Below are 25,274 nucleotides of genomic sequence, written 5' to 3' on the forward strand. Positions count from 1 at the left end.
TGCTTGTTCATATTACCGTGTTCATATTCCCTGGATAGCAGAGACACTTAAATGATGCCTTGTGTGAAGACAGACACAGTTATTTTTTTCTTCAAGAGTGTGACGCAGCAAAACCTATCACCAATGGAGTAAGAAGACAGGCAACACTTGATAAACACTCAGATCTCTGAAGAGCCCCATTATATTCTCTAACGTAGTAGCCATTGTTCTGGATGTGGTAGACCAGTAAGTCAGCAGTTGTGAAATTTGGGGAAAATGGCCTGTGAGTTTAATCTAAACTTCCTTAAGGAATTGGAGCGAGAGGCTGTTCTGGAAGTCCTGTACCGTGACCAGATGGTGAGAAAAACAGAGGAAGAAAGAGTAAGGTACTTGCCTTTCCTCTTTTTGTGTATTGCTGTTTTTTTCTTTCTCAGGAGTGCTTTTCTTCTTCTTTGCTGTCATTTCCCACGTATTCCTCCTTTCGTTTCTTATTAGCTAGTAAGTTTTAATTTTGTGGGAAAACCAGGAGTTAACTGGGACCTCTTGGATTTACCACACTATTGACTACTTTAAAGATGAGCAAATGCTGTTCAGGGAATAATCTACTTAGTGAACTTTACTTAACATTCATAGACAGTTCAGCTGGTGCCTCTATTTCTTCCCCAATGAAGGCTTTATGACATTCTTATTATCACGTTCCTGCATATGCCTGTATAGCCGTGATAATGCAGAACACATTCAGATCTATGGCTGGCTAATTTAAAACCTCTGTTGAGCTAGGACTGAAGTTAAAGATTGTCAGGTACCTCCTTATTGTGCTGAATCCATCTCTGCTCCTTCTCATATATAACAGATAACAAGAGCACTGCGCTTTCTCAGTGGATGTCGGTAGGTGTCATTGGTTAGAAAAAGGATTCTGTGTAATGATTTTATGCTAACAAGTATCCCAGTTGTAGAGGATAAAGGATAATCCTTCAGTAGTTCATTTGCTTTGTATTAGGGATTGTGTAAGGATTTTCTTGCAGCTTGTACCCTGCTTTGCCACATTGCTTCCTTGTGTAAAACGTGATGTTTGTATTGCTAAGTTAGAAGGTTTTAGTCTCTTAATAAATTATAGACACAATTGTTTGCTGTAATCAAAGTTTAAGTATACCTGAACTTGTGAAATAATGATGAAAAGTAAGTAAAGGGTTATTAAAAATCTGAATTGATTAGAAAGTCATTGACAGCTATTGGCAATGTGGCTAACAATGGAAAACAGATCTTGTCTCTTGTTGCTTGTTATGGAAACAAGGCTAATGGAAGGGGGGAGGTTTAGATGTTTAGGTCAGATGTGGTTTTTGTTTGACCTTTCAGGAGATGCATTTGTTACTATTATTTAATAGAAGATTTGATTCTTCTAATCAAGTAATCTTAATATATTAACAACTGTTGTCATAGACATTGTGCTCCCTGGAAGCATTCAAGGCCAGGCTGGATGTGGCTCTGGGCAGCCTGGTCTAGAGGTTGGTGACCCTGCACAAAGCAGGGGGGTTGAAACTAGATGAGCATTGTGGTCCTTTTCAACCCAGGCCGTTCTATAATTCTCTGATCATCAAAAGGGAGCACAGTTTAGACCAAATTTTTGTATGTGAGCATGTGATCACTTGTACACGTAACTTCAGTGCCCTGTCCTGAGTGTGTAAAGTTGATGTGAACAGAACCCCGTTTATATTAGACTGTTATTCTATCTGCAGCTTTGTGGTTGTATGGATAGTGAAAAAAATGCAGAGAATCACAGAGTGCACTGTGTGTATGGATGCCTTCAGACAGAGCTCGCAATGAAGTCACACTTAAGGATGTATCTCCAACTGGCAGTGGCGTTGTGCAACCAGGTCATCAGCTTGTAACTTGTACTGTTGCTTTTTTTTTTTTTCCTTCTTTCCTTTTGGACCTGAATGATTAGGAAACTGAAAATGCAGCTGCACCAGCTTCGATGGAAAGGGGCAAGAAATGTAAGCCAGGAATACCGAGAGAGGTCTTGTGCTCGCTGCCAGAAATCCCTTGGATTGCTGCTGAACAGAGGTGCGGTGTGCAATGGGTGCAGCCATCGAGTGTGCTCTGAGTGCCGCGTCTGCCTGAATCCCTCCCTTTGGAAATGCACCGTTTGTTATGCTCATGGGTAAGGAATGTTAACGGTTTGGGGAAGTTGTTGATTACACTGGTTTGGTTTACATTGGCTTTCAATACTGGATGCTCACTGTTTTTGTGTGTTTATTGCTTTAAACAGATAATAAACCAAAGCCTTTGGCAGAAAGAATGAATGTATTGGGTGAGGACAGAAGGAGTTGATTGGAATGTTGCCCTGTACTTCATGGAGTCAGGAGTCCTTTTCTGCATTTAGCAAAATGCATTTTCAAAGTAGGCCAGAGGTGGCGTCATCTCCCTTGCAAAGATGTTAATCGCAAAAAAGCGGAACAGTCTTAGTATCTAAACTCTAGATGGCACTCTAGTCAATAGATGTCCCCGAGTCAGTACTGATTGTTGATACAGAGGGATTCTACTGTGAATTTTGCATTATAGTTAAAAAAAAAAAAAAAAAAAAAAAACAACAACAACAACAAAAAAAAAACAGAATTTACATTCCATCTTATTTAATCATGGTGCAGAGTTCATTCAAACAGTCTCCTTCAGTTACCTCCAGTGAGCCTTGCATCAAGGCTGCAAATCTTAGAGAACACAGCTGTGTTTTAAGTACTAGTCAGCACCTTCTGCTTATTCTGGTGAGAGGAAGAACGATGGCTAAGAAATGGAAGTGCTGATTTTCAAATCCTGAGTGGCCATAATTTTAAATCTTGGGTACCACAAGAGTAATAAGTAAAGTAATAGAAGAGTTCAGCAGCTTCAAAATTGATGTATCTCATAGAAGTGACTGAAAATGCCAAGTCAGGTAGTGCTTGCACTGGGGTCAAGAGGGCTGAATCTGTGCTGTGCCACCTTCCTTCTACGTGTACCTAGAGAGTACAGTACGGTGTGGAAAATGGTTGATCCAGGGATTTTGTTTCCTGGCTTTCATGAATGTCAGTATAGCTCTTGTGTTTAGAGATTCATGCTTTTCTACACAGGCAAGCCTCTACATCCATTTACTGTCTTTATACTGGCTGCCAGTTTCAAGGAAGTTTGGCAGAGTGGATGGTAATATAGATCTTAATTTCAAAGAAGGAAAATTAACTACTGGGTAGAAAATAAAGTTCACCAATACTTGCTGAGGAAACTTTTTCAGTGGAGCTTCATAATATACATCCCAAAATCCACATGGACCTGAGATGTATGGTATGTCCTAACATCTTGAAAGACATTTAGATGAGAATTTGTATCCAGAGGATTCTCAGTTAAATATTTTTTTTTACCTTTTTAATAATGGATGGGTTCATATTGCAGACTTTGTCTAATTTAGTTGGAAACTACAAAATACAGGAGTCAAATCTTCTGAAATTCTGCTCTTGACAGCTTTTTTATCTGACACAATTTTATATACGTTAATCATTACCTTTCTAATACTGTGATCCACATACCTGTGAATCACACTGCCGTCACTGATATTAGTCTCCTCAAAATGAAGAGAAATGAGCCACAAATCGCATCCTTCCATTATAGAAGTGAAGAAAGTCTGTTTTCTCTCCTGCTTCAGGATTGTTGAATTCGGTGCGTACTTCCTAGTAACTATCCTAAGTTGTGCTCAGCAGCATATCCTGTCATAGATCCTTTTTCCCCATCTTACAAGGCTGTACAAGTGCCTGGAGCTGTATTGCATATAGTTCGTATAAGCTGGAATGGACCTAGGATTCCCAACTTCAGAGCAGAATTGATTGCTTTTGGTGAGTTGTTCTACGAAGCAAAAATGAGGAGAATAAGAAAGAAAAATCATTACTTTGCAAATCCACAGCAAAGTCAGTTGCTATGAGCAGTCATGAAGTCTTAGTTTTCTGGTAGGATTAAGAAGGACCGTTGAATTGCTTAAGTGGTTATTAAACAGTTAGAGAAATGCACTTTTTGGAAAATGTTGCTTCAAATGTCTTTTTCTTGTTTTTCAGAGATGTGAAAGTAAAGGCTGGTGAATGGTTCTTTGAGGAACGAGCAAAGAAATATCCAGATGAAGGTAACCACTAGAATAAGCCATGCTGTGCAATCTGTAGTCCTCATCTAAGTGGAACACAGAATGTAGGCTACCACTGTATTTACTGCTTCAGACATTTGGTGGACGATCTCTCAAGCATTATCTTGCCTTGTTTGTCTATACGCTAAATGAAGCATAAACACAAGCTAGCAGGAAATGCTGGAGAGTACAATTTATTTTGTGTGAGTAATGAAAATAAGAAGATTATTGACCATACCAATTTGAATTGATGAGCACGTAAGGCTACTAAGAAATACAATGACACATGAAATAAATCTGAACCTGTTAAAGTCTGTGTGCAGGGAAGAAATGATCTTGCATCCATTGTTTAAGTTAGATCTTTGATTATTTTCGCTAAGTTCCATTCCATCATTCCTTGAAAGTTTGAAATAAAGAAAAATGTGTAGCTATAAACAAACAAAGGGCTGAAAACACCAGCTGTTTCTTTACTTTCAGCCAGCTGTGCAATTGCCTTCTGTTCAGTCTTTTCAGTGTGATTAAAAATACAAAGCATTAAAAGAAATTACAGAGGATGTGGATGGATTGCCCTGTGGCAAATGTGATTCACAGACCAAGGGGCTGTTGGTCTTCATTTTTCACCCACAGTGACTAATAAGGTGGAAAGGATTTCCTTCATCTTTCCTTGAAGCTCCTCTTGAGATGTGTTGATGTTTCCCTTTGTGCCTGACTGTCCTTTCATATTACAGTTTCTTTTCCAGTATTGTATCTTATCTAGGTTATCCCTACCTAGATAAGAATAGCTGGTAAAAAGGAAAGTGCTGGACCTTGAATATCTGTTGCTAGACCTGATTTGAAAGAAATGGATAAATGGAAGAATATAATCAGGCAAATTTTGAGTAGTATTCACCAAAGAGCAGTTTTGGGAAATTGATCTGTGGTGTCTGCTAAGACGATTAAAACAAACAAAAAATTGATTCCATTTTAGCTAAGACAATTTCTGATTTTAAAGTATTGGTTGACCAGTTGTTTAAACACAGTTGTATTCTGTGTCCATTATTAATAATTTTCCCTCATATTCTCTTCAGAAAGTCTGTAGTTGGTAATTTTAACAATCGGTTGGGAAAACGTATATTTTCCTCAGAAATAAACCTGACTTTGCAAGATACTGAATGTCCTCACCTTGCACTGTCAGAGCTTTGTGGGTGCTTTGAAGCATTTTGCTTAGTTAGCCTAACAATGATGTTGTTGAAGTTACAAAATTCTAAAGACATACACGAGGTAAGCCTGTAGGGCACAGTAGATTTTGTTTGCTTCCTTTGATTAGACCAGCTGCTGTAGTGAAACGAGTTAACAAATGGAAAACTTTCCAACAGCTGCTTAGTTATGTATCCTTCAAGCCTTGAGAGACAGTGCCCCCTTTTGGTTGGATGGTTAAACACGAGTGAAGCATTCTGTATCAACTGAGTTTGTTACAGTGAATTTCTCAGTGAATGTTGCAGAATAATGTATTAAAAAAAAAAAAAAAAAGTTGTATCTGAACTGCTTTCTATTAATTTTGTGTAACTTCTACCTAAAAATCATGTTTTTGTGAAAGTGATAGATTGCTTTCACTGATCAGTCAGTTAAAAATCTAAGGAATCATTTAATGTTACAACAAATCCAGATACTACTTATTAATAATAGAGCATTAAATCTGGAGTTCTGATTGAAATTTGTAGCATCAGTAAGTTGGTTATTGTTCCTACCACCACCAGAATGTGTTACTTACCTGTGAGGAATGTAGTTAACTATGTTTTCAGCAAAGCATGGGTCGCATGATACTGTTCTGCATTGCTATTATTAGGAATGATTAATGATTAAAACCACTCCAGCAGTGGTCGTTGCACGCATTTAGCCATTCTTTCTGTTTATGATTGCTCAGGAGCAAACTGCATTTCTGTGAGCCTTCACTGTTTGTGCCTGGTGGAGCTCTTGCTCCTTGCTGTTCTTGACATCATGGGGCTGCTTATCTGAGGAATGTGACATGGTTGCTATTTCCCCGTGAGGGGAAAAGGCTTTTGTCATCCAGTTCTGTAGTAGGAAGGGTGAAAGGAATTATCCTAAGATGGAAGAAATTGTAGGAACCATGTGCCTACTCTTGCAATATATCTTCAACTTTTACCTGGTGCTTGCATGCTATGGTTTAGTTATGTTTTCATGCACCATCAACCTCCTCGGGAGGTTGAGGACGCTTGGCAGGTTGAAGATGCCCATTGGCATCCTTATGTGATTGTCCTCAGGGTTTGCAAAGAGCATCTCTGAGTGCATCACCTGAAAAAGGAGAAAAGCTGAAATTGCAATTAAAATTTATTTAAATTTATTTATGCGCAAGAACTTCTTTACAGTGAGGTGACGGAGCACTGGAACAGGCTGCCCAGGGAGGTGGTGGAGTCTCCTTCTCTGGAGATGTTCAAGACCTGCCTGGATGCCTACCTGTGCAACCTGGTGTAGGGAACCTGCTTTGGCAGGGGGGTTGGACTCGATGATCTCTGGAGGTCCCTTCCAACCCCTACGATTCTGTGAAAATTTGTGTTATAGAAGAGATTTGTGTGTTGCCTTGGGCATACGTTGATTTATGAGATGGGGATTGATTGAATTGTGTACATTTGCATGTACACAAACTCCTGTAAATACAGGCTATTTCCTGAAAATAAACTGACTTATAGAAAGTGCAATGTAGGCATTAATAACTGCAGATGTTGCTAAGTGACTTTTTTTTCTCCTTCACAGGCAGGCATGAAACAGCTGGTGCAAAGCTCTTGAAATCTTATCAGAAACTGAGGTAATACTCATGAAAGGAGAAATGTTCTGAGGGCACTAAGACTTTGCATAGGAAATAGAGCTGATTTATAACACATGGTATCACTTTTTTTAAAATTATTATAAAGAACAAATTTAAAGTACAAATGATAAAAATATAGGGGAAAAAAAAATGCACAGTCTTATCTCTTGGCAAGCCATAGGAAGGGTCTCAAGTTCAGAAAAAGAGTAGTGTTTTAGTAGACTTTAGTAGACTAGTAGTGTTTTTAGTAGAAAAAGAGTAGTGTATTAGTTTCTTATTGATTGGAAATAAAGGAATGTGTAGGATTTCTGTTAGATCTTCTTATCTCTTGTGTAATTATTTTCCTTGTTGTTCAGATTTACCCACTTCAGTAATTTTTGCCTCTCATCTTTTAGGTATAAAAGCAATAATGTTTATATTTGCTCAATGGCAGATTTTGCTGCTCTGATAGCTTTACAATGAATATGAGACAAGAAGCTCTATATTCAGGAGAGTGCATCCCTTCTACTTTATACTAAATAATCCATTGATGTTTTGAGGCCTAAGCATAAGCATGCTCAAATTATCATTAGTGATATATAATGGAATAACGATCTAGTTTAAATGGTACTGTAGAAAATAAACCCTATTCTTTTTAAATTATTGTTATTTTTAAGCAAGATACAAAGAGGTTACATCAATTTTATGAGAACTATCTGGCAAAGCATAGGTGCGTGAGACAGAAACTTATAGATAGCTGTCTATGAGCCTGACCAGGGCTGCATAAGGACTTGCTTTTGCCTAGATACAGCATGTGTAAAAGGGAATCAAAAGGAAGTTTGCTGGCTGCCCTTCGAGTCTGTGATTGTGCTGTGAGAACAGTCTGGAGTCAGATTTAAGTATTTATTTATTTACAGACCAGGGCTATTTACAACAGATGAAATGGCTGTAGTGCTGTAAAAAGGCCTCAAACAGCCCAGGACACAGGCAAGGAAGTATCCTAGTATTGTAAATAAAGATAACTGCTTTCTGAAAACATATCTGAAAGAAAAATGGGGTGTGTAGCATTGAAATGCAATTCCTGCTTGGAACTCAGATTGCAGTGCTGCTAGCCAAAAAGAAGTCTAGAAAATCTATCCTGAATTGTATATTTCCTATGGTATTAAGTTGACAGTTCTGCCTAGAATGGCTCACGACTGAGGAGAAAGAAAGGCAGACTTAATTCAGTCTTTCTTTGTAAGAATTCTTACAAAGTCTTTCTTTATAAATTCTTACTTAAAAAAAAAAAAAGCCTGTCATGCAGTGGAACCTAGATCTTCAGATTTTACAGGAAAGGCAGATAATAAAGATACTGAGCATGTATTTAGCTTACTTCTCAACGCATTAGCATGAGATATTAATTTTTGCACTGTTTTTTGTCTCTTAACTTTCTAGTAAAATTTCTGTTGTACCTCCAACTCCACCTCCTTACACTGAATCCACAGCAGGAAGTAATGCTAAGGTAAACATACACATGTGCAAAATATACATAGATATTCATGCACCTCTCATGCTTCCATTCATATGTAATGGCCAGCTAAAGAAATGCAGTAAGCAGTGATAAAGGCTGTAACATCATACTGCCATGTAAATGTTCTCTTATGTTGTTTGTTTTGTTTTTTTTTTTCCCCCTCATGCTGCATTGGTAGTAGAAGAAAGGTTCCAGTCTATCATGCGAGATGTTTTCAATTCAATTCCAGTTTTTGAGGGAAGTGATTAACCTCCTCTACTTCATGTTTGCATCTGGAGTACTGTATCTGAGTTTTGGGTACTTCACTGAAGAAAAGATGTTGATCAACTGGGAACATGTTTAGCAGGGAGGCACCAAGAAAGCTCAAGCACTTGTCCTGTAGGCAAAAGCTGCTGGACCAGAGCTTGTTCAGCCAGGGGCGGATATGGCTGTAGTGGATCCTGCAGTGGTCTCTTTATCACCTGTTGGGGGTTAGCAAGGTAACAAAGCTGGGCTTTTCTCAGCAGTACATAGCAGGAGGAGGAAACGTGTAACAGCAAATAGTTTGTGCTTGCTTTCTTACAGTTGAACTTTTCCATTTGCAGGAACTTGGACAATCTAAAAGTTTTAATAAATCTGTGGAAAACTTGTTTTTGTCTCTCACAACACACATAAAGAGTAAGTAGCTTTCACTGCTTTGTATTCTAGGACAACATTGTTGAGCATTTCAATTTTTTTGTCCAAATTGTTGGCCATGAGACAGTTACAAAGGATATGGACTGCTTGCCTTTTGCCAAGACTGAGCCAACCAGAAAAATAAAGCACTAAGCTATATTACCAACCAAGAGTGATTTCTTATAAAGATGTAAGAAGACTGCATGAAGTTATTTTTAAGTTTACTGGATGTTCAAAACTTTAACTCCATTCATATATGCTGCTTGCTGTTCTTTAGGGTGCAGACTATGTATGTACGTCTATGCAATGTGGGCAGCCTGTCTTTGTGATAAAGATATTAATGGCATCAATGACCAGAGGAAAAATACCTCTGAGTTTTGTGGAGATTACAGGAGCTTGCAGATTTGCATGTGTTTGAATCGACCTTAGTATTTTCCACTAACTTCATTTTTGACAACTCAAATATAAGATTAGATCTCAATAAATTTGGCTTTAGTATCTTTCTACTTTTCCTCCTAACTCTTACCTTAGCTGTTGTGTGCCATTTCCTCTTCCATCCATCAAAAAGGCTTGTTCTGTTTTCCATAACTACACAAATTTAATGTTGTATCTACGTGAATACATATTAAAGCTATGCAAGATACAGTATCTTTCTCCTGAACAAAAGTTTGGCTCAGGGTGCAATGGGGTGCTTTGTCACTGGAAGCGTGTGGCTAAGGCAGCACTAAGTTGAATGAATAAATGTATCCTGCTTTCTGTTAGTTTACAGCCTGTTTGTATCCCACAGTTACTGTACTGCAGTCCAAAACCCTATCAGGACCACAGCAAGTTATTTTAATAGCTCACTTCTACTGAAAGGAAGGTCCTGCGCCCCCGCATCTTTCATCTGTTGTGTATCTGACCTCGTGCTGCCGTTGCTTAACCTGAATTAGCCAGTGTTTCTGGAGCTTTCTGAAAGCCAATTAAAAGAGCAGACCACTAACCTAGACAAAATGGGTACTTCTCTGCTGTTTTATTGAGTTAAATTGTCTGAAGTTAGGGTTTATAAGATGGAGCCCATGCAACAGAGGGTGCCAGACCCATGAGGCCAGGGGTAAGGGAGGGAAGAGCAGCAGTTACGGGGGGGGGGGGGGGGGGTGGCAGCAGGTTGTTAGGTCAGCTCAGCTGTATCTGAAACCCTGAAACTCAATTGATGTCATCTTCAGTTAGGGTAAGATCCTTTTAATTTGTGAGAAAACAACAGGCTGTTACAGTCACCAAAGTCAATAATTAGAGTTTCTGTATGTTTTAATAGAGGGAAGGACTTGGGCTCTCTGACTGAAGAAGCTAGCTTTTTCAGACAGTGTGGCACTCAGTAAAACCTGATACTGTGCTCATAAATGCTTTCAGTTACTTGTGTCTAAAATTAGCTCTCTCTATCATACTTAGATAGAAATGTCTTGGATTGCAGAGGTTTTTATACACCTAGCTCTTATGTATTGCTGTAAATAAACCTGGAGAACTTAGTTCTGAATCTGCCTCTGATTCTGTCACCGTAGCCAATGTTTGTGTATGTCTGAGAGCAATATGAACAAAGGATTAGCATGTGCAGCTCAATGCCTCTGTTGCACAGTCTGCTCATGATGATGTTACCTCCCTGTTCTGGCATGGTTTGGCAGCAACAGAAGATTATAATCTAATGGTCGATGCTGGTTGTGGTTTTACTTGCAGTGCAAAAGTGGGTACAAATGCCAAAGGAGAAACAGACCTGAAAAATAAAGATGCTTTTCTTTCCCCCTGATAACCTGTTTCTTAACATGTTCATTTTAAGAGAGTGTGAGGAAAGCTTTTGTTTGACTACTTAGATTGTATTTCCCCTTGAATCTCTCACTCCAGTCTCTTTTATGTCTCTGTTCCCACTGTGTATCAAAAAACCTGATTTCACTTACAGTTGGGGATGACTTCATTGAGCTTACTTATAAATACAGCACATGATTCCTTAATGGTGCACGGAGTACGATAAATATCTGACAACTAATTGCTGCTAAGAACAAAAGTAATCCAAAGTGGCTTTAAAAATCTCACTTAAGAGTGCCATTATTTTTGAGTAGATATTGACATACTGTTTGCTGTCTGAGATTCCTCCTCAGAGATTTATACTATGGGAGGAACATTTATTTCTTGGGAATGAAGTAGACGTGATAGCTGTGTCATGTACCACTTCAAAGTTATTAATTCTTCATGAGAAACTAGCTAGGATTTATGACAAAGTGTCTGCTGCTATGCCTACTGATTTTAATCTCCGGAAAGTACTAATGACTGCTGCCCTTCCCTGTAAATGAAGTTCTGACTATACCCTGAGGAATAAGAAACAGAAAGCGGTGCACTAAACGTCCAATTGTCCCGTAGATTTATTTGACAATACAGTAGATGTAGTTGAATTAGCACTTATAAGTATTGTTATTGAAGTCAACAAGGGCTACTTCTCATCTTGAGAAGTATATGTGATTTGGGATCAGAGTATGTAATCTCTGTTGTTCATGTTTTGAACAAATTTCTAAATATTTTTCAGTGCCTCTGCTTTGTAATTTCCATTATCAAGTTTGCTACGTGTTGTTATAGTGACCTTATTTTATTCTGAACCAACATAAATACTTCACAAATCAAATGGTATATAGGAACTGTAGTAGCTCTTTCTGTTAGAAGACTGTATTTGATAGCATGAAACAATTTCTTGTAGCAGCTGTGATGAAAGGAAATGAAGGCTGTAATTTCTGGTTAAATAGCAGGAAAGATTCAGGCAGGCAAATGATAATTGGACAAAATGAGTTGAGTACATGCCATCCCATTTGTTTCTCATTAAGAGTTCTGTAGCAAAACTCTAGGATAAAAGTTTGAAAGTGATGTTCTTTGTCTTTAAATCTAAAAGGTTGCCAGCAGTATTTATTTGTTCTAGAGACTTCATTTTCTATTCATTTCAGAGATCTCCAAGTCCCAGAATGATATGGCTGACAGAAGTCTGCTAACGACAGATTATGGACATAACGTGGAAAGAAGGAAGCAAAGGAGGAGCCAGTCTGACACTGCCATCAACATTACAAGCAGGGTATCCAAATTGTTATACACAAACTCTAGCTGCAAGAGCTGTTTCAGGAGTAGAATTCAAGAATCGTGACTTGCATGCTGGGAATTTACTTTTATTTATGATCAGGGCTTTAGCTAATGTTCACTAACTGTGGCCAGAGCTCTGATTCCTCACGTGATTTTTGACTGAGTCTCCACACTTGGTCTCAGCCCGGATCTGAAATGTTAACTGGGATTTTACAAAGACCATCACATGGGGAGAGGATGGGTCGCTTTTCTCTCAGGTGCTCACAGCCTGTGTTGGGGCTAATTGTCATCTGCTCTATGGGACTGTTAGACTGTGCAGAAGTTCTCTGTTTCTTGTCCAGGGTTGCCTCATCCCAGGTGGAGAATCTTGCATTTACCTTTATTAACATGCCAGAAAGTACTTTCATTTTTCAGAGAATTAATTGAATTTTTTTTCCCCTCCTTTAGAGTATGCATGTTTCTCCTAGGAATGACCAGGAAATAATAGATGTAGCTGCCCTTTTGATTACGTAGGGTATAAGACTGGGGCACCACTTTGGTCTAAAGAGAAAGATCTTTTTTTCATGTAAGGTTTCCATATTTGTGGTATGGTCTCAGCTTGATTCCTTTAGATTAATGTTGAAAGAGATTACAGTTAAATTCAATAATAGAAGAAAAAAATAATGCAATCTCAACTACTATCAGCAAGCCTGAAGACTGAATTTAGGAAGTTAATTGAATAGCATTTTCTATGGCCTCCCATTATCAGCTCTTTAAGTTCGTCAGATAAATCTAAGTTCTTTTTTAGAGACAGATAAATAGAATTAAGTTCTATTATACTTAACTCACAGAAAAAAACAAGCAGGCTTTAGAAGCTGTTTGTGGTGTGTTTGTACCTGTTTGTACTGCTCTTGTGACAGTAGATGTGTGCTGCTGCAGAATTAGGGCTGGATGCGAGTCTTGCTTATGATCTGATGCTAAGCTTAGGCACTGGTATTTATTTTGCATTGTCAGTCATTTATTTTTCACTTAACAGAGAAGTCTTTACAATTCAAGCAGAAGCTAAAATGCAGCATGAAGCAGTTTGCTTTGGTTAAGGAGTGAAATTGGTGTTTCAGATTTTTAAAAACCAGGCGAAAATCTCACTGCTGAGAAATACTTTGTTTTCAGGTTTTCTTTTTTAGTCTATATCCTGGGTACATTTTCTGTCTTTTTCCTTCTTGCAAGGAAACTTAATGAATTCTTACATTCATCTGTAACGTGCAGCAGTTATTACACATAACAATTTCTGTGTGTTATAATAACAGCATACTGCTTTGGATTTTCTACATCCTGTTTCTTCAGAAGTAGTCTCAACATGTTAACTGTCTCTGGCTGTTCTCATCCTTTCGTGCTCTCTGCTGGTGGTGCAGGAGAGTTTCCTAGGCTTGTTAAATGTATACAGTCTTTTTTCACGCAGATAAATCCTTATCATTTTGTTGATTCAGTCACACTATCGTCTTGCTAGTCTTTTGGATAATCCTTATCATACAGTTGTTTTCTTAGATTCTAACTCTAAAATTTCTCAGCTCAATCTCTTTTGAACCATGAGTGCCCTTTTCATAGGTTTTATTGTTCAGGGGTAATGCTGTGTCACAGTGAGCCATATACGCCAGTCTTCCTGCCCTTCATTCTATGAAGTCTAATATTATTTGGAACAGGGGTGGCTGAAAGTAAATCTCAAGGTGTTCTGCTACTACATTTCTTTATTTTCTACCAATTATCAGGGTTTTTGTGGGAAGAGTGAGAAAGTGAATGGTCTTAAAATCAAGAAAAACTCAGATCTTTTTTTTTCTGTAATCAAAGCTAAATAAGAATTTGTCAGTCTGGTTCTATTTTCAGGTTTCTTTCAACCTACATTCATTCTTGCATAAATAGACATGGGCATGTGTCATGCATTTTACAAAATACTATTTTCATTTTCCTGGAGGCAAGATTTTTTTTTTTTTCTTCCAAAATTACTGTTTTGTTAAAGTTTAGTAGGGCCTTTTATTGATATGTTACTACTTCTGCTATGTTATTTGCAGACTGTGATTAGCAATTACTGTGGTAGTGAACCACAGCTTAGCTGGTGGCGTGTTGATTTTAAAGAATGATGGATGTGATGAATGTACTGCTAGCTGAAATGGGCATGTTGTAAGTCAACATTTAAATGAAGTTGCTTCATTTATCTTGGAAGTGTGCCATCTGTGTGACATTGATCAATGTGAGTTGTAGATATTTACTTAATTTTTGTGTGATACCGTTCTGAAGGAACTGAGGCTTTTCTCTTTATTAAAAAAAAAAAAAAAAAAAAAAAAAAAAAAAACCAAGTAAAACCCAAAATAAATTGTTGAATCTCTTACAGAAGAAAAGTACACCCAGTCTTCAAGATCTCTTCTATGGGACTCAAAATGATAATGACATTCTTACCAAAAGGAATTGCAAGCAAGAGGAAGACATAACAACCAGTCCTACAAGTGATGCTGTTTTCTGTGATGGCAGGAAACATGTAAGTTTAAGCGTGAAGCACAACAGAACAGCTACCACATGGAGATCAATGTAAAAGCTAAGATATTGATTTGTATTACAGAATGTATGAATTTTACTTGAGTTTCTTTCTGATAAAATGCTTTTGGCAAGGTCATTGTAGAAACACTGAACTATTCACAGCACAAGCCCAATAAAATTAATAACAGATAATTGGTAGATGGGTACAGCCATTAATAGTGAATGACTAATATATCAGGTTCCTCTGAGTCTTGCAAATTCAGCTAACATTCTTTCCATTTTGTGTTAGTGTTGAGATCCTGAACGTGATTCTTTCTAGACTAGTAGCCAGCTTCTTTTTCTTATTACTTCATTTAACAGAAGGCTTTTGTTATTCTGCAAGAGGTGTGGTAATGCAAATGCCAGTGGAAATTCAAATGTCAGAACTTTGGTGAATGAAGAGAAAGCTGGCAGTTAAGGAAGTCAGGGGAACAGCTGATAGGCTTAGAGGATGTTACTGAAACTTCTCTGGTGGATGGCATTTTGAATACTGAAAATTACAGAGAAGGAAGCTAGTTGTAAATGAATTCAGTCCATTCTTTAAAGTCTCTGTGATTAACCTTGGCTGCTAATTTCTATGTATTAGTGTTGAGGTTAATCAGGGTGAAGTGTCCAAAGAATCCGTGACTGATCTTGTAAAGAAGAGAACTAAAATGGCTTTTGAGGAATCAAAATGAAACCAGCCTGCTCACTTCACAGGGGATAAAAAAACAAGGATTTGGACTCTCTCTTCCTATTTACCGAGCTGTGGAGGCTGAGGTGTTGCACTGGCAAATGAACAGTGCTTTTGGGGGACACTTGTGATTCTGCTGGCAGCCGTTTGAACTAGGCTATAGACAACCACAACCCAGTTTTAATAGTAAAGTTCCTCTTATGGGTAAATGTTTGTTGTTAATGACTACTCCATGAAAGTATGTCTTCCAAAACACAGTATGATATTATTTCCAGTCATGCCAGCAGGAGTGCAGTATGTAGCTCATTGCTAAATCCTTGTTTACAAAGCAAAAGTATGAGTGATATCTACACTGATTGAATATATATAAAACATGATTTCTGATCAGGTGGGAGATGAATGTAATGGCGTTCAATCCAAATATCATTCATCAGAATAGCTGTCCAGGTTTTAAGAATATGAGGGCCTGTGGAATAAATTTTGGGTTATGTGTGCAGAACTTCTAATAAGATACATAAGATGGAAATGCACTTTTTTTTTTTTTTTTAGTGAAAGATTTTTGTGGAAAATAAATATTTTGATCAGAAGAATAGAACTATTCTATGTCAGGATATAAAAGAGCAGAACTGAACAAAGCTGCAAGGGAGATTGCACTGATACACATCTTGTGGTGAGAGCAAGATTACGTGCAACTTGCATCAGGTCACAACAGCCTAACACTTGAGACTTCCTTAATAATCACTCTGATCCTTGTTCCATCAGGTTTGAGCTTATAAGATTGAGTTGAGAGCTTCCTTAAGTAAGCTGTTGCCATGAATATTAAAATGACCAGTTAGCACATCTGCAGCATTGAAGAGAACATTTTGGCAGGAGCGTCTGCACAGAAGAAAGATCTGATCTTGTAAATGCTGCTCTGCAGTCTTAGCTGCTGGGTTGTGCAATGCAGAACTCCTTGGTTAACCGACCCTGTGTGGGTTGGTGTTGTTTTTCAGAGGGAGGAGTGGTCTAATGCAGATATTTTAGCAATCTAGGGCGATGTTACCATGAGATAAATCCCAAAGACAAGCTTGTCCTCATGACATATGATACGTAAAAAGATGCTAGAGTGTATTTTGAAGAGCACCATTATAGATGAATGGAGACCAAATTATTCTGACTCAGTTGACAGTTTGTTACAGTGAAGACTGAATAGCACTAACGAGTTATGTGGGCCACAGAAAAGGCTGTAGTCTTCCTGTTTATTTCAATGTCATGGCCTCTGTAAATGCTAGAAACAAATACTGTTTATATCTATCTGGAAGGAGAGCATCCAAACCTTTGCCCTGTAGGAGCATGTAGATGAAAGGAGAACAAAGTGGCTGAGGTGAGCCAGAAAACACCTTCCTAATGTGCTAACCCGCATCCAGACAGCTGGATGTCTTTGTACATTAATACTTCCTGAGCAATCTGCTGCAGTCTGTCATTTCTGTATGGAACTGAGTGATCTTCTGGAGTGTTTATTGGTTGTGCATTGATGCTTTTGTTTCTTTAATATCCAATAGAACCTAGCATCTCAGGTTCTATTGTATTGATGCTGTAAGCATCAATAGCAGTCTAGTTCTGTAATTTGTGCATTTGTAAATTTCGGGATTCTTCTGTAAGTGTGGACAGAACTCTCTTTCTTTCAGGTATTTAGCCCATTTTATGATGGGAAACCACATAGCAATTTTATTGGGAGACAATTTCTAGATCTAGAAATCTAAGAAAGTACTTTCTTAACTGTGAGTTAATGGAATTAGAATAGTGAGTAGTAGAATAGTGAGTTTAATAGAACAGTAGAATTGGGATTAGTTATAATTTTCAGGGCTCCTATGGAAGTAACGGAATGATTTTTATACATGTTATCTGAAATCTTCATGATTTCCAATAGCTGTGTAGCAATAGCAATGCAGTCAATGTAGTACTGACATTTGAGAGAAATAAATGTCTTGTTCACCTAGATCTGAAGCTACTTTTCTGACACATTTGTCTTTTCTCAGGGGAGTTTGTATAGTCTTAACAGCACTTGCACTGAATCCGGCAACTTTGGCAAAGCGAACGTCACAGGAGAAATAGAGTTTGCCATAAGATACATCTTCAAGGCTTGCATCTTAGAAATTTGCATCAGAGGATGCAAGAATCTGGCTTATGGAGAAGAGAGAAAGAAAAAATGTAACCCGTAAGTATTTTATAGAGAAGGAGAAAAAAACAGAATATTTTGCTTATTGTTTCAAGGGTACTTACATACGCTGTAATTGAAATGGATTCATATACGATGGCATGCTGTATTAAGACTTTCAGAACATCCAGTGCATATCTGCACTTTTTACCTCTCTGCGCTGCAAAGCACACGTTTCATATTAGCACTACTTGTTCTCACACATTTCTGCTATTAACTGTCTCTTTGCCTGCCTGCAAGCAGGCAGTTGGTTATCTGTGTTGCTGATGAGCACCTTTGGATCTTGAGAGTGGCAGTTTAGATTCTAGCTATTAACTTGTGCCTGCAAAATTAATACACACACAGCTAAAATACGAGATGGAAAATCGAAAGGTGAGTCATGTTACTAATTCATCTACTGACTCAGTGCGGGTTACTGCCAGACACATTGACCGCACGCACACTACTTCTGTGCTTCCGCCTTCCTCATCAATAAGAATGGAAATCTCAGATACTGCAGCACTTCTTAAAGCTTAAAGGTGCTTAATAATTATGTACTGCCACAAGAAGTAATATGCTTACTTCTGTGGGTAAAATGACTGGTTGGATGGTTAAGCCTTGGTGATTTGTTTGTTTGTTACTAAATGATCTCTGACCATGTAGTAATCATTTGTGGAAAATCACCAAGCAGAATGCCTAACTACATATTCTTGTCCCTGCTGTCGCATGATTGCAGTCACCTTCACTCAGAAGGAATGTGGCTTTGCATATCTTGTGGAGGAAGCTCATAAAGATGAGCTTGGTGAGGAAAAGAACATTGCTGAAAAAACAGATCATGAAGCAGGATTGTGGGAGTGTTTCAGGAGAGGGTCAAAGTTCTCCAAGTCCCCTGGTGAGTTAGCAAGGCAAACAGTTGCAGGAAGCCTGAAAAGTGATGTGGGAAGAGCTGTGCAGTGAACATCATGTTCTCTAATAGTATATATTCATGTATTCATATATTTATCTTGGTTTCCAAGCCAACACAGAAAGTACCGTCAGTGCACTTGACAGAAAAAGACAGAAACAACTGACAAACTCATAAGTTGTGTTTAAAACCTGTTGTTTATTGCTGTTGTTTAGCTGGTTAGCTAGTTTGAAGTCTGACTGTCTATTTCTTAATTAAATTGATCTGGGATGACAGAGTAAGGAGCTAAAAGTTCTTATACCTGTATATTTTAAAAAGTAGTTTTAACTATAGATAGGTTTGGAAAGAATAGGGAATACTTGTAAGTTCTGCACTGATTATATGAGGCTCTTATCTTAACTCTTTATTAATTAAGAGGTCATTTAAAAATTGGCCTAACTCATGTTATCTGAAATACGTACCGCAAACACCGGTTTAGAGATTTGCCTGCCAAATTGTGAGCCATCATTCTCTATTGCTAATACTCATCAATTTTGAAGCTATCACATAAATGTGGCTCCTTAATTGGACTCCTTAATATGGAGAATAATGCTTAAATCATAATTGTTAAATGAACTAAACATGGTTAAGTGGTGTTGATGCTTGATATTGGCTCAACTCAGCTTCCAGAAGACTTTTTAAACTGTCTTTTGTTGAATCAACACTAAGGTAATTTCAAACACTTTAGTTGCTCTTCTGCTTATCACCCTCTGGTCACTTTCTGTATGACTTCTCTGTTCTCAAGGTATGTCAAGGTTTATTTACTTCCTGATAAATCTTCTCGGAGTAAGCGGAAGACAGCTGTCAAAAAGAACACAGTGGATCCAGAATTTGATGAGACCTTGAAGGTACTGTTTGCAGTTGTGTCCTGCTAAACGTGCTTTTCCATGCTAATGTCTCCTCCTATGACATACAGTCCTGTGAGTTCAGAAAGTCTTGGTGGGCCAATTCTAGAAGTCAGTGACAGCAGCCATTAAAAAATGATGGGTTTCTGTCTGCAAATGCTTTTGGAATTACGTTAATAAATGGTGAACTCTCAGTTAAATCTGCTTTTGTGCATGAAAACACTGAACAAATGTGTTACCTTATGGCAAAAGCAAAGTGTCTTCTGTAGTGTCTTGTACACGCTTATTTGGCGTGTTCGGGAACTGAGGGCATTGCAGAGCACAGTTAATTATATGCTGCTATCCCTTTCAGTTGATCCCCTTTTATGCACTGTCCTTGGGAGTGTCTCTCTGCAGTCAGCTGAATGCTGACTGAATTCCACTTTGCTAAAATGTTTTCTGCTCCCTCTTCCCTGTGCGGCTGTTACCAGACTGTCTCTTTGGACCGTCTCATTTCAAACATTAGTAATCCCATCAGAGAACAGTAGGTATGATTTGAATTCATTAGTGCCTTATGCTATTACTTCAGCAACCTTGTAACAACATTGAGTAGAACATAGAAGCCATTATTCTCATTTCACAGATACTTAATTGGATGTGAAGCTGAAGCCAAGTATTGTCAGCAGACAGAGCTGAGATCGGTTTGGTTGTTTCCTGTTCCAGTTTTGTGCAGAGATCACTATAAACCCGTTTCTTTGTGTGCATCAGTGAGCTGCAGCAGCAAATAAAATGATGTGTTCTTCAGTAACACGTTGTAACAGGCAGGAAACAAAATTAATGGAGGGACAAGTTTATAATATTTCTCCTTGAACTACATGAAAATTTCAGTATGTCTGAATATCTGGGCTTAAGTTGGGAGAAAAAAGTACCTACCATTGAAATATTTGGTTCTTATTTCATAGTCCTTTTTCAGTGCCTGAGTAATGCAGAGCTGATAGGCAATGAGAGCCATGTCCAAGCTGGCTGTGTAAATGTTCAGGTTAGTTAAATTAGAAATAATTTAAATTGATTTATACATGTGGAAATGGCGGATTGAACATAGTGCCAGTGCAGATAAACTACACTTGAAAGCTGAGATCCAACTCAGTGGTATCTCTGGCTGCAAATCCAGACACCTGCACTTAGCAGGCTGTGTTAGTGAAGAGCAAGGTGCTCTCAGGAGCCACTGGAGCGATTCAGGGCTGTTTGTCCCATAGCCTACAGGCAGCTTATGATTCAGCACCTCAGTGTTGGTAGCAATGCCTGTAGCCATGCCATCGACTCTGGCTTCCAGGTCACCTGTAGGTGGTATCGTGCTTAGCAATCCGTTGTGGGTATCTTAGGTACCTAATGACACCTCGAAGGGCTCTAACTATGCTTAGGGAGTAGATCAAGGCTGTAATGAAGGTCTCCTGAACTACTTCCTTGCTCATACTGGCTGCACTGAGTACGCCTCCGCTGACCAGAATGGATGTTTTAGACCTTTGTTAGGTATCTCAATCTTGAACTGAACTCCAACTGTAGCAGTTAAATTGTACTGGGAGTGTAAAATAGAAAAAAAGTGAACGATTTAAAAAAAAAAAAAACAACCTATAAAATAGTCAAGAATGATTTAAAGATGCAGATTAATAATCAGCAGTGCAGGCCAAGGTATTTTTGGAATGTAGTTTTTTTTCCATTTGCATGGGGCATTACTTTAGCATTTAAGGAGTGAGGTAACAGGTAAATTGCAAAGCACGTTCAGACAGCATAGTTCTGTCTGCATCCAGGTGCCTTCAGCCATGCTTTAGTTGGGCTGCCTGTGCGCATCCTGTGAACGTTCATCCTGTTACAGCTTTTAAATGCTGTTTATCTTTCCAGTACAAGATTGAGCGCTCCCAGCTGGGAAGCCGGCAGCTTCAGATCTCTGTGTGGCATGCAGGAGCACTCAAGTACAGGGTGTTTTTGGGAGAAGTGGTGATTCCGTTGGCAGCGTGGAGTTTTGAAGACAGCTCAATGGGGTCATTCAACTGGTACCAGCTCCAGTCCAAGGTGATTGTTAATTTGTGCTTAGTTTTGTCTTAAGAAGTGGGTGTAATGACAGAACGCTATGAAAGAGATCGTCCTTCTGAGGTCACTGGGGCAAGAATGCTGTCAATCCAGCCCTCAAGTAAGACCTGCTACATATATAAATGAGCTGTGAGAATGATGTGGAATAGAATGCAATTCTGATCTCTGTGTCTCTCATTCTTCAGCATGAAAAGCTTGAAGATAATCTTATTCAATACAGTGGAGAACTCCTGGTGTCTGCAAGATTGTCGGTACCAGCCCAGTATAAAAATTTCCAGTTTGGAAGGTGGATGATGGAAGGTATAAAACATTCTAGTGTGCATGAATCCCTTGACTAGAAAAGAATTGAGACCGATGAAGAACTGACAGTTCTCATATGGAGTTTGTATGCAGTTTATAGTATGTTACATTTAAATTTTTTTACAATCCAAACATTTGTCAGCTGCAACTTTTTGTTATTTTTAATAGTGGAAAAAAAGGAATCATTGTAATGGTTGCAGTGTGGTGCATCGAGATGTCTGGCAAGCTTGTGCTTCTTGTGGTGTTGCTCTGAAGGAGATGCAGTAGTTTCACTGTCTGAGGTAGAGACTGCCAATGTAGGAAAAAGGTGGAAGGGAATGACTCCAAAGGTACCAAACCAGCATCCTGGGCTTTCCTCCCATGGTCTCATTTTAGGAAGATTGTTTCACTTAAAAGATGTTAGGTTCAAAATATGCAATCAAGATTCAGTTCTTGGTGATGGATGACTTGCACGGTATGTTAAACACTCAAGTAGTGTATCAGATCAAACATCTGCTGATGTAGTAACACAGACATTTTGAGGGCAGTGGATAGGTCAACCTCATTTCTTACCTCCCTGGTTCATGATGAGGTACGTAAGGGTCTAGAGGTCTCGTAAAGCTGTGTTCAGAAGCGTAGAACAATAGAAAAAAGACCAATAGAAAAACCTTACTTAGTTGTTAGATTAGTTCTACTGCCTTTTTTTCTGAATAACCCCTAAGCTACCAGCTGGTTTTCTTCTACTCTTCTTCCCTCTGCATTTCCCTGTGTCCCTGCCCTGTAAACAGAGCTGTAACAGAGCAGTGATCATCTTATGCAGCAGTGAGTCCTTATCAAAATTGTAATTTTCCTTTTTAATTAGTGACATCTTATGATATCAAGTGAACTAACTGGTTACTTAATGTGGTAACCTTCCCTGTTTCAGGAAAAAAAGACCAAGAATTTTCCAACTGCCAGCTTCAGGTTATGATATTTGGGGCCAGGAACTTGCCTGTGCTGAGATCTGCTGGAACGCTGAACTCGTACGTTAAAGGGTACGTGTGAGACTTAACACTTCAAATGGAAAATATTGCAAACATCCTGTGTAGAGATAGGAATTAACTTGCTTTCAGCAGGAGACTGTTGTATGGAAGTGGCACTGTCCACGCTTGGTCAGACTTGTTCTTAGTGGTGCCAGTTCACACTTGAGCATCTGCAGAACAGCGGCCCTCAGCAGGGCAGTGAGGTGTCCTGAGCACAACATCAGAGTTTGCTGTTGTCATTAAAATTTAGAGTTCACTAAAGATACCTTTAACAGTCACTGACAACAGAGGAAGAGCAGATGTGGAGACCCACACTGAGGGCGGGAAGAAAAAGCCAATCCAGAAAAGAAACTGAATATCATCATGTTCTACCTTGTACTTAAGCTATTTAAGGCAAATCGAAGGACCCTGATTAGAGTACTGCAAACGTTCTGTTTTCTGATTGAGAAATACTGCTTGGATCAGTAAACTTGCTGAACTTGCATTTTATTTATTTTTTTGGGGGGTGGGGGGGAAAAGCTGTCTTCTCCTTTCAGACCAAGCAGAGTTAAAGCAAAAGTCACCTGTGGTGAAGAAAGAAGACTGTCCTCAGTGGAAACACTTGTTTGTCTTTGATGTTACCCCAGCTCAGCTACAGCAGTCATGTCTACACTTGACTGTCTGGGACCAGTCAACTTTTGGCTCACGTGATCAGTTCCTAGGGGGAGTCAAGCTGGGTGCAAGTAAGTTCTTTACTGATAAATGCTGATGCTGATTTGAGTGGAAAAAAATGTTTATTTTACCTCCTAAACCATATTTGCACTGTGCTGTTAGCATGTGCCTGACATACAGCCCCCAGTCTGTGACCTAAGCAACTCGCATCTCAGGCTTTGATCCTGCTGGAAGCAATGTGTGTGTTTTAGTTCAGTCTGTGCAGAAGCTCCAGGTCATCAATGGGAACTGACAGGCAAAGCTATTTGTTAGCATGGGAATGTTCTGGGTCAATGCTTGGCCCCGCAGAAGACAAATAGAGTAGGGAATGAAAGATACATACAGAGCTCTAGCTGTGGGTGATTCAAGACTTGTTCTTGAGTGATTTTCTCTATAAATTGCCTGTTTTAAAAATTAGCTATAAACTGCATCAAAACTGAGCTCAAGAAGTGACGGTCTATTAGATTTCAAGCTTGCAGATATTTGTGGTTATTTTACATTCACATGATTTTCGGATAGAAGGTACAGAAAGTGAAGCTTGCTCAAAAGTCTTAAAGGAACTATTGCATGTCCGAGCTCTGGTCTAACATAAAGAGAGAACTTTCTGAAGGCTAAGAAATGTACAGGAAATCCTTTGCTCAGTGACCAGGCCCTACTTAAACTAGTTATTGAACAGAGAAGTATTGACACTTGATTGCCCAGTGGGGTTTCTCATGTCTGCTTTCCCTGACAGCTGACAGTAAATGCTCTGGTTTTGGTATTTGAGATGAAAGGCTTAAGCTGGAGATTCAAGTCACTTCATAGAATCATAGAATGGCCAAGGTTGGAAGGGACCTCAAGCATCGTGAATCTCCCCCCTCCTCCACTCTCCTGCCATATGCAGGGCCACCAACCTCCCCATTCAATACTGGACCAGGCTGCCCAGGGCCCCATCCAGCCTGGCCTTGAACACCTCCAGGGATGGGGCATCCACAGCCTCTCTGTAGCAGCCTGTTCCAGCACCTCACCACTCTCTCTGCAGCCTTGCTACACTACTTCTTCGTTTGCCTTTCTGTTAGAGCTTATTAGTGACGGCGATTATCCATGTCCTAGCCTAGTAACGCATTACAGTCACTGAAGATGAAGTGGCACCAACCTATTCTACCACTTTTGAATTGTGCATTTGCTCCTTTACTTCTGGCTAAGTTCTTTGCTGCAGACTGAGTTCTTCACTGAGTGATCCAAGTCCAACAGCATATAAATGATGCTTCAGGAGTGTAACTACAGTTTATTGCAAATAAGACATGAAGAACTCCAGAACTGCTGAAATTACCTAAGAACTGGAAGAATGCGCTTGTGCAGTCATTGGGGCCTGGCTCTAATAAAATCTTTGGGTGAGGTGAAGTGAAAAGCAGCCCCGTGACCTTTCATTTTGCTTTCTTGCAGAGCAATTGCTTGGTTTTGCAGACCCCATTTCTCCGTCAATGCTTCAATGGGAAGAAGTGTTGCGCAGGCCAAACACGTGGATGGACTTTACACTGATACTGCATTCAAATATGGAAAACTTTAAATCATGAAGATAATGGCCTGCCTTCCCTTCTCAGTGGGTGATGTTCAGGGTTGGAGTGGTGCATATACATTCTAAGCATGGTGAAAGGGTACACAACAGTACCTACTTCTGTGTTGGGGGAATTGAGTTGTAAGTTTGAACGGTTGTGATACTGAAGGTTTTATTTCTCAAAAATCTAAAGCTTTGTTATCTTATCTTACTCTTCACCTAGAGATAAAGGTTAATATTGTTTCTCAAGAGTAACAAGCTGAAAGGCATTATGCTGACAAGGCACTAGTAGGCAGATGGTATGCAGCTTTCTCTTTCTGGACACAGAGCTACAGTTGTTCAAAC

The 25,274-nt window shown here is 39.0% G+C and overlaps 1 protein-coding gene across 1 annotated transcript; it reads left to right on the forward strand.

The window, feature by feature from the left end:
• Positions 1-255: 255 nt before the first annotated feature.
• SYTL3 (synaptotagmin like 3) lies at positions 256-24,948 on the forward strand (the record flags this gene model as incomplete). The annotated part of the gene is made up of 15 exons (XM_079532976.1): positions 256-365; positions 1,925-2,140; positions 4,053-4,117; positions 6,866-6,917; positions 8,331-8,397; positions 8,991-9,063; positions 12,021-12,145; positions 14,516-14,659; positions 17,389-17,567; positions 19,235-19,337; positions 21,213-21,383; positions 21,587-21,701; positions 22,606-22,714; positions 23,222-23,424; positions 24,818-24,948. 15 exons carry the CDS (start codon positions 256-258, stop codon positions 24,946-24,948), a joined length of 1,863 nt encoding a protein of 620 aa, XP_079389102.1.
• Positions 24,949-25,274: the final 326 nt, after the last annotated feature.

The sequence above is a fragment of the Tetrao urogallus genome, assembly GCF_951394365.1.
Source record: "Tetrao urogallus genome assembly, chromosome: 2".
NCBI classification, from domain to species: Eukaryota; Metazoa; Chordata; class Aves; order Galliformes; family Phasianidae; genus Tetrao; species Tetrao urogallus.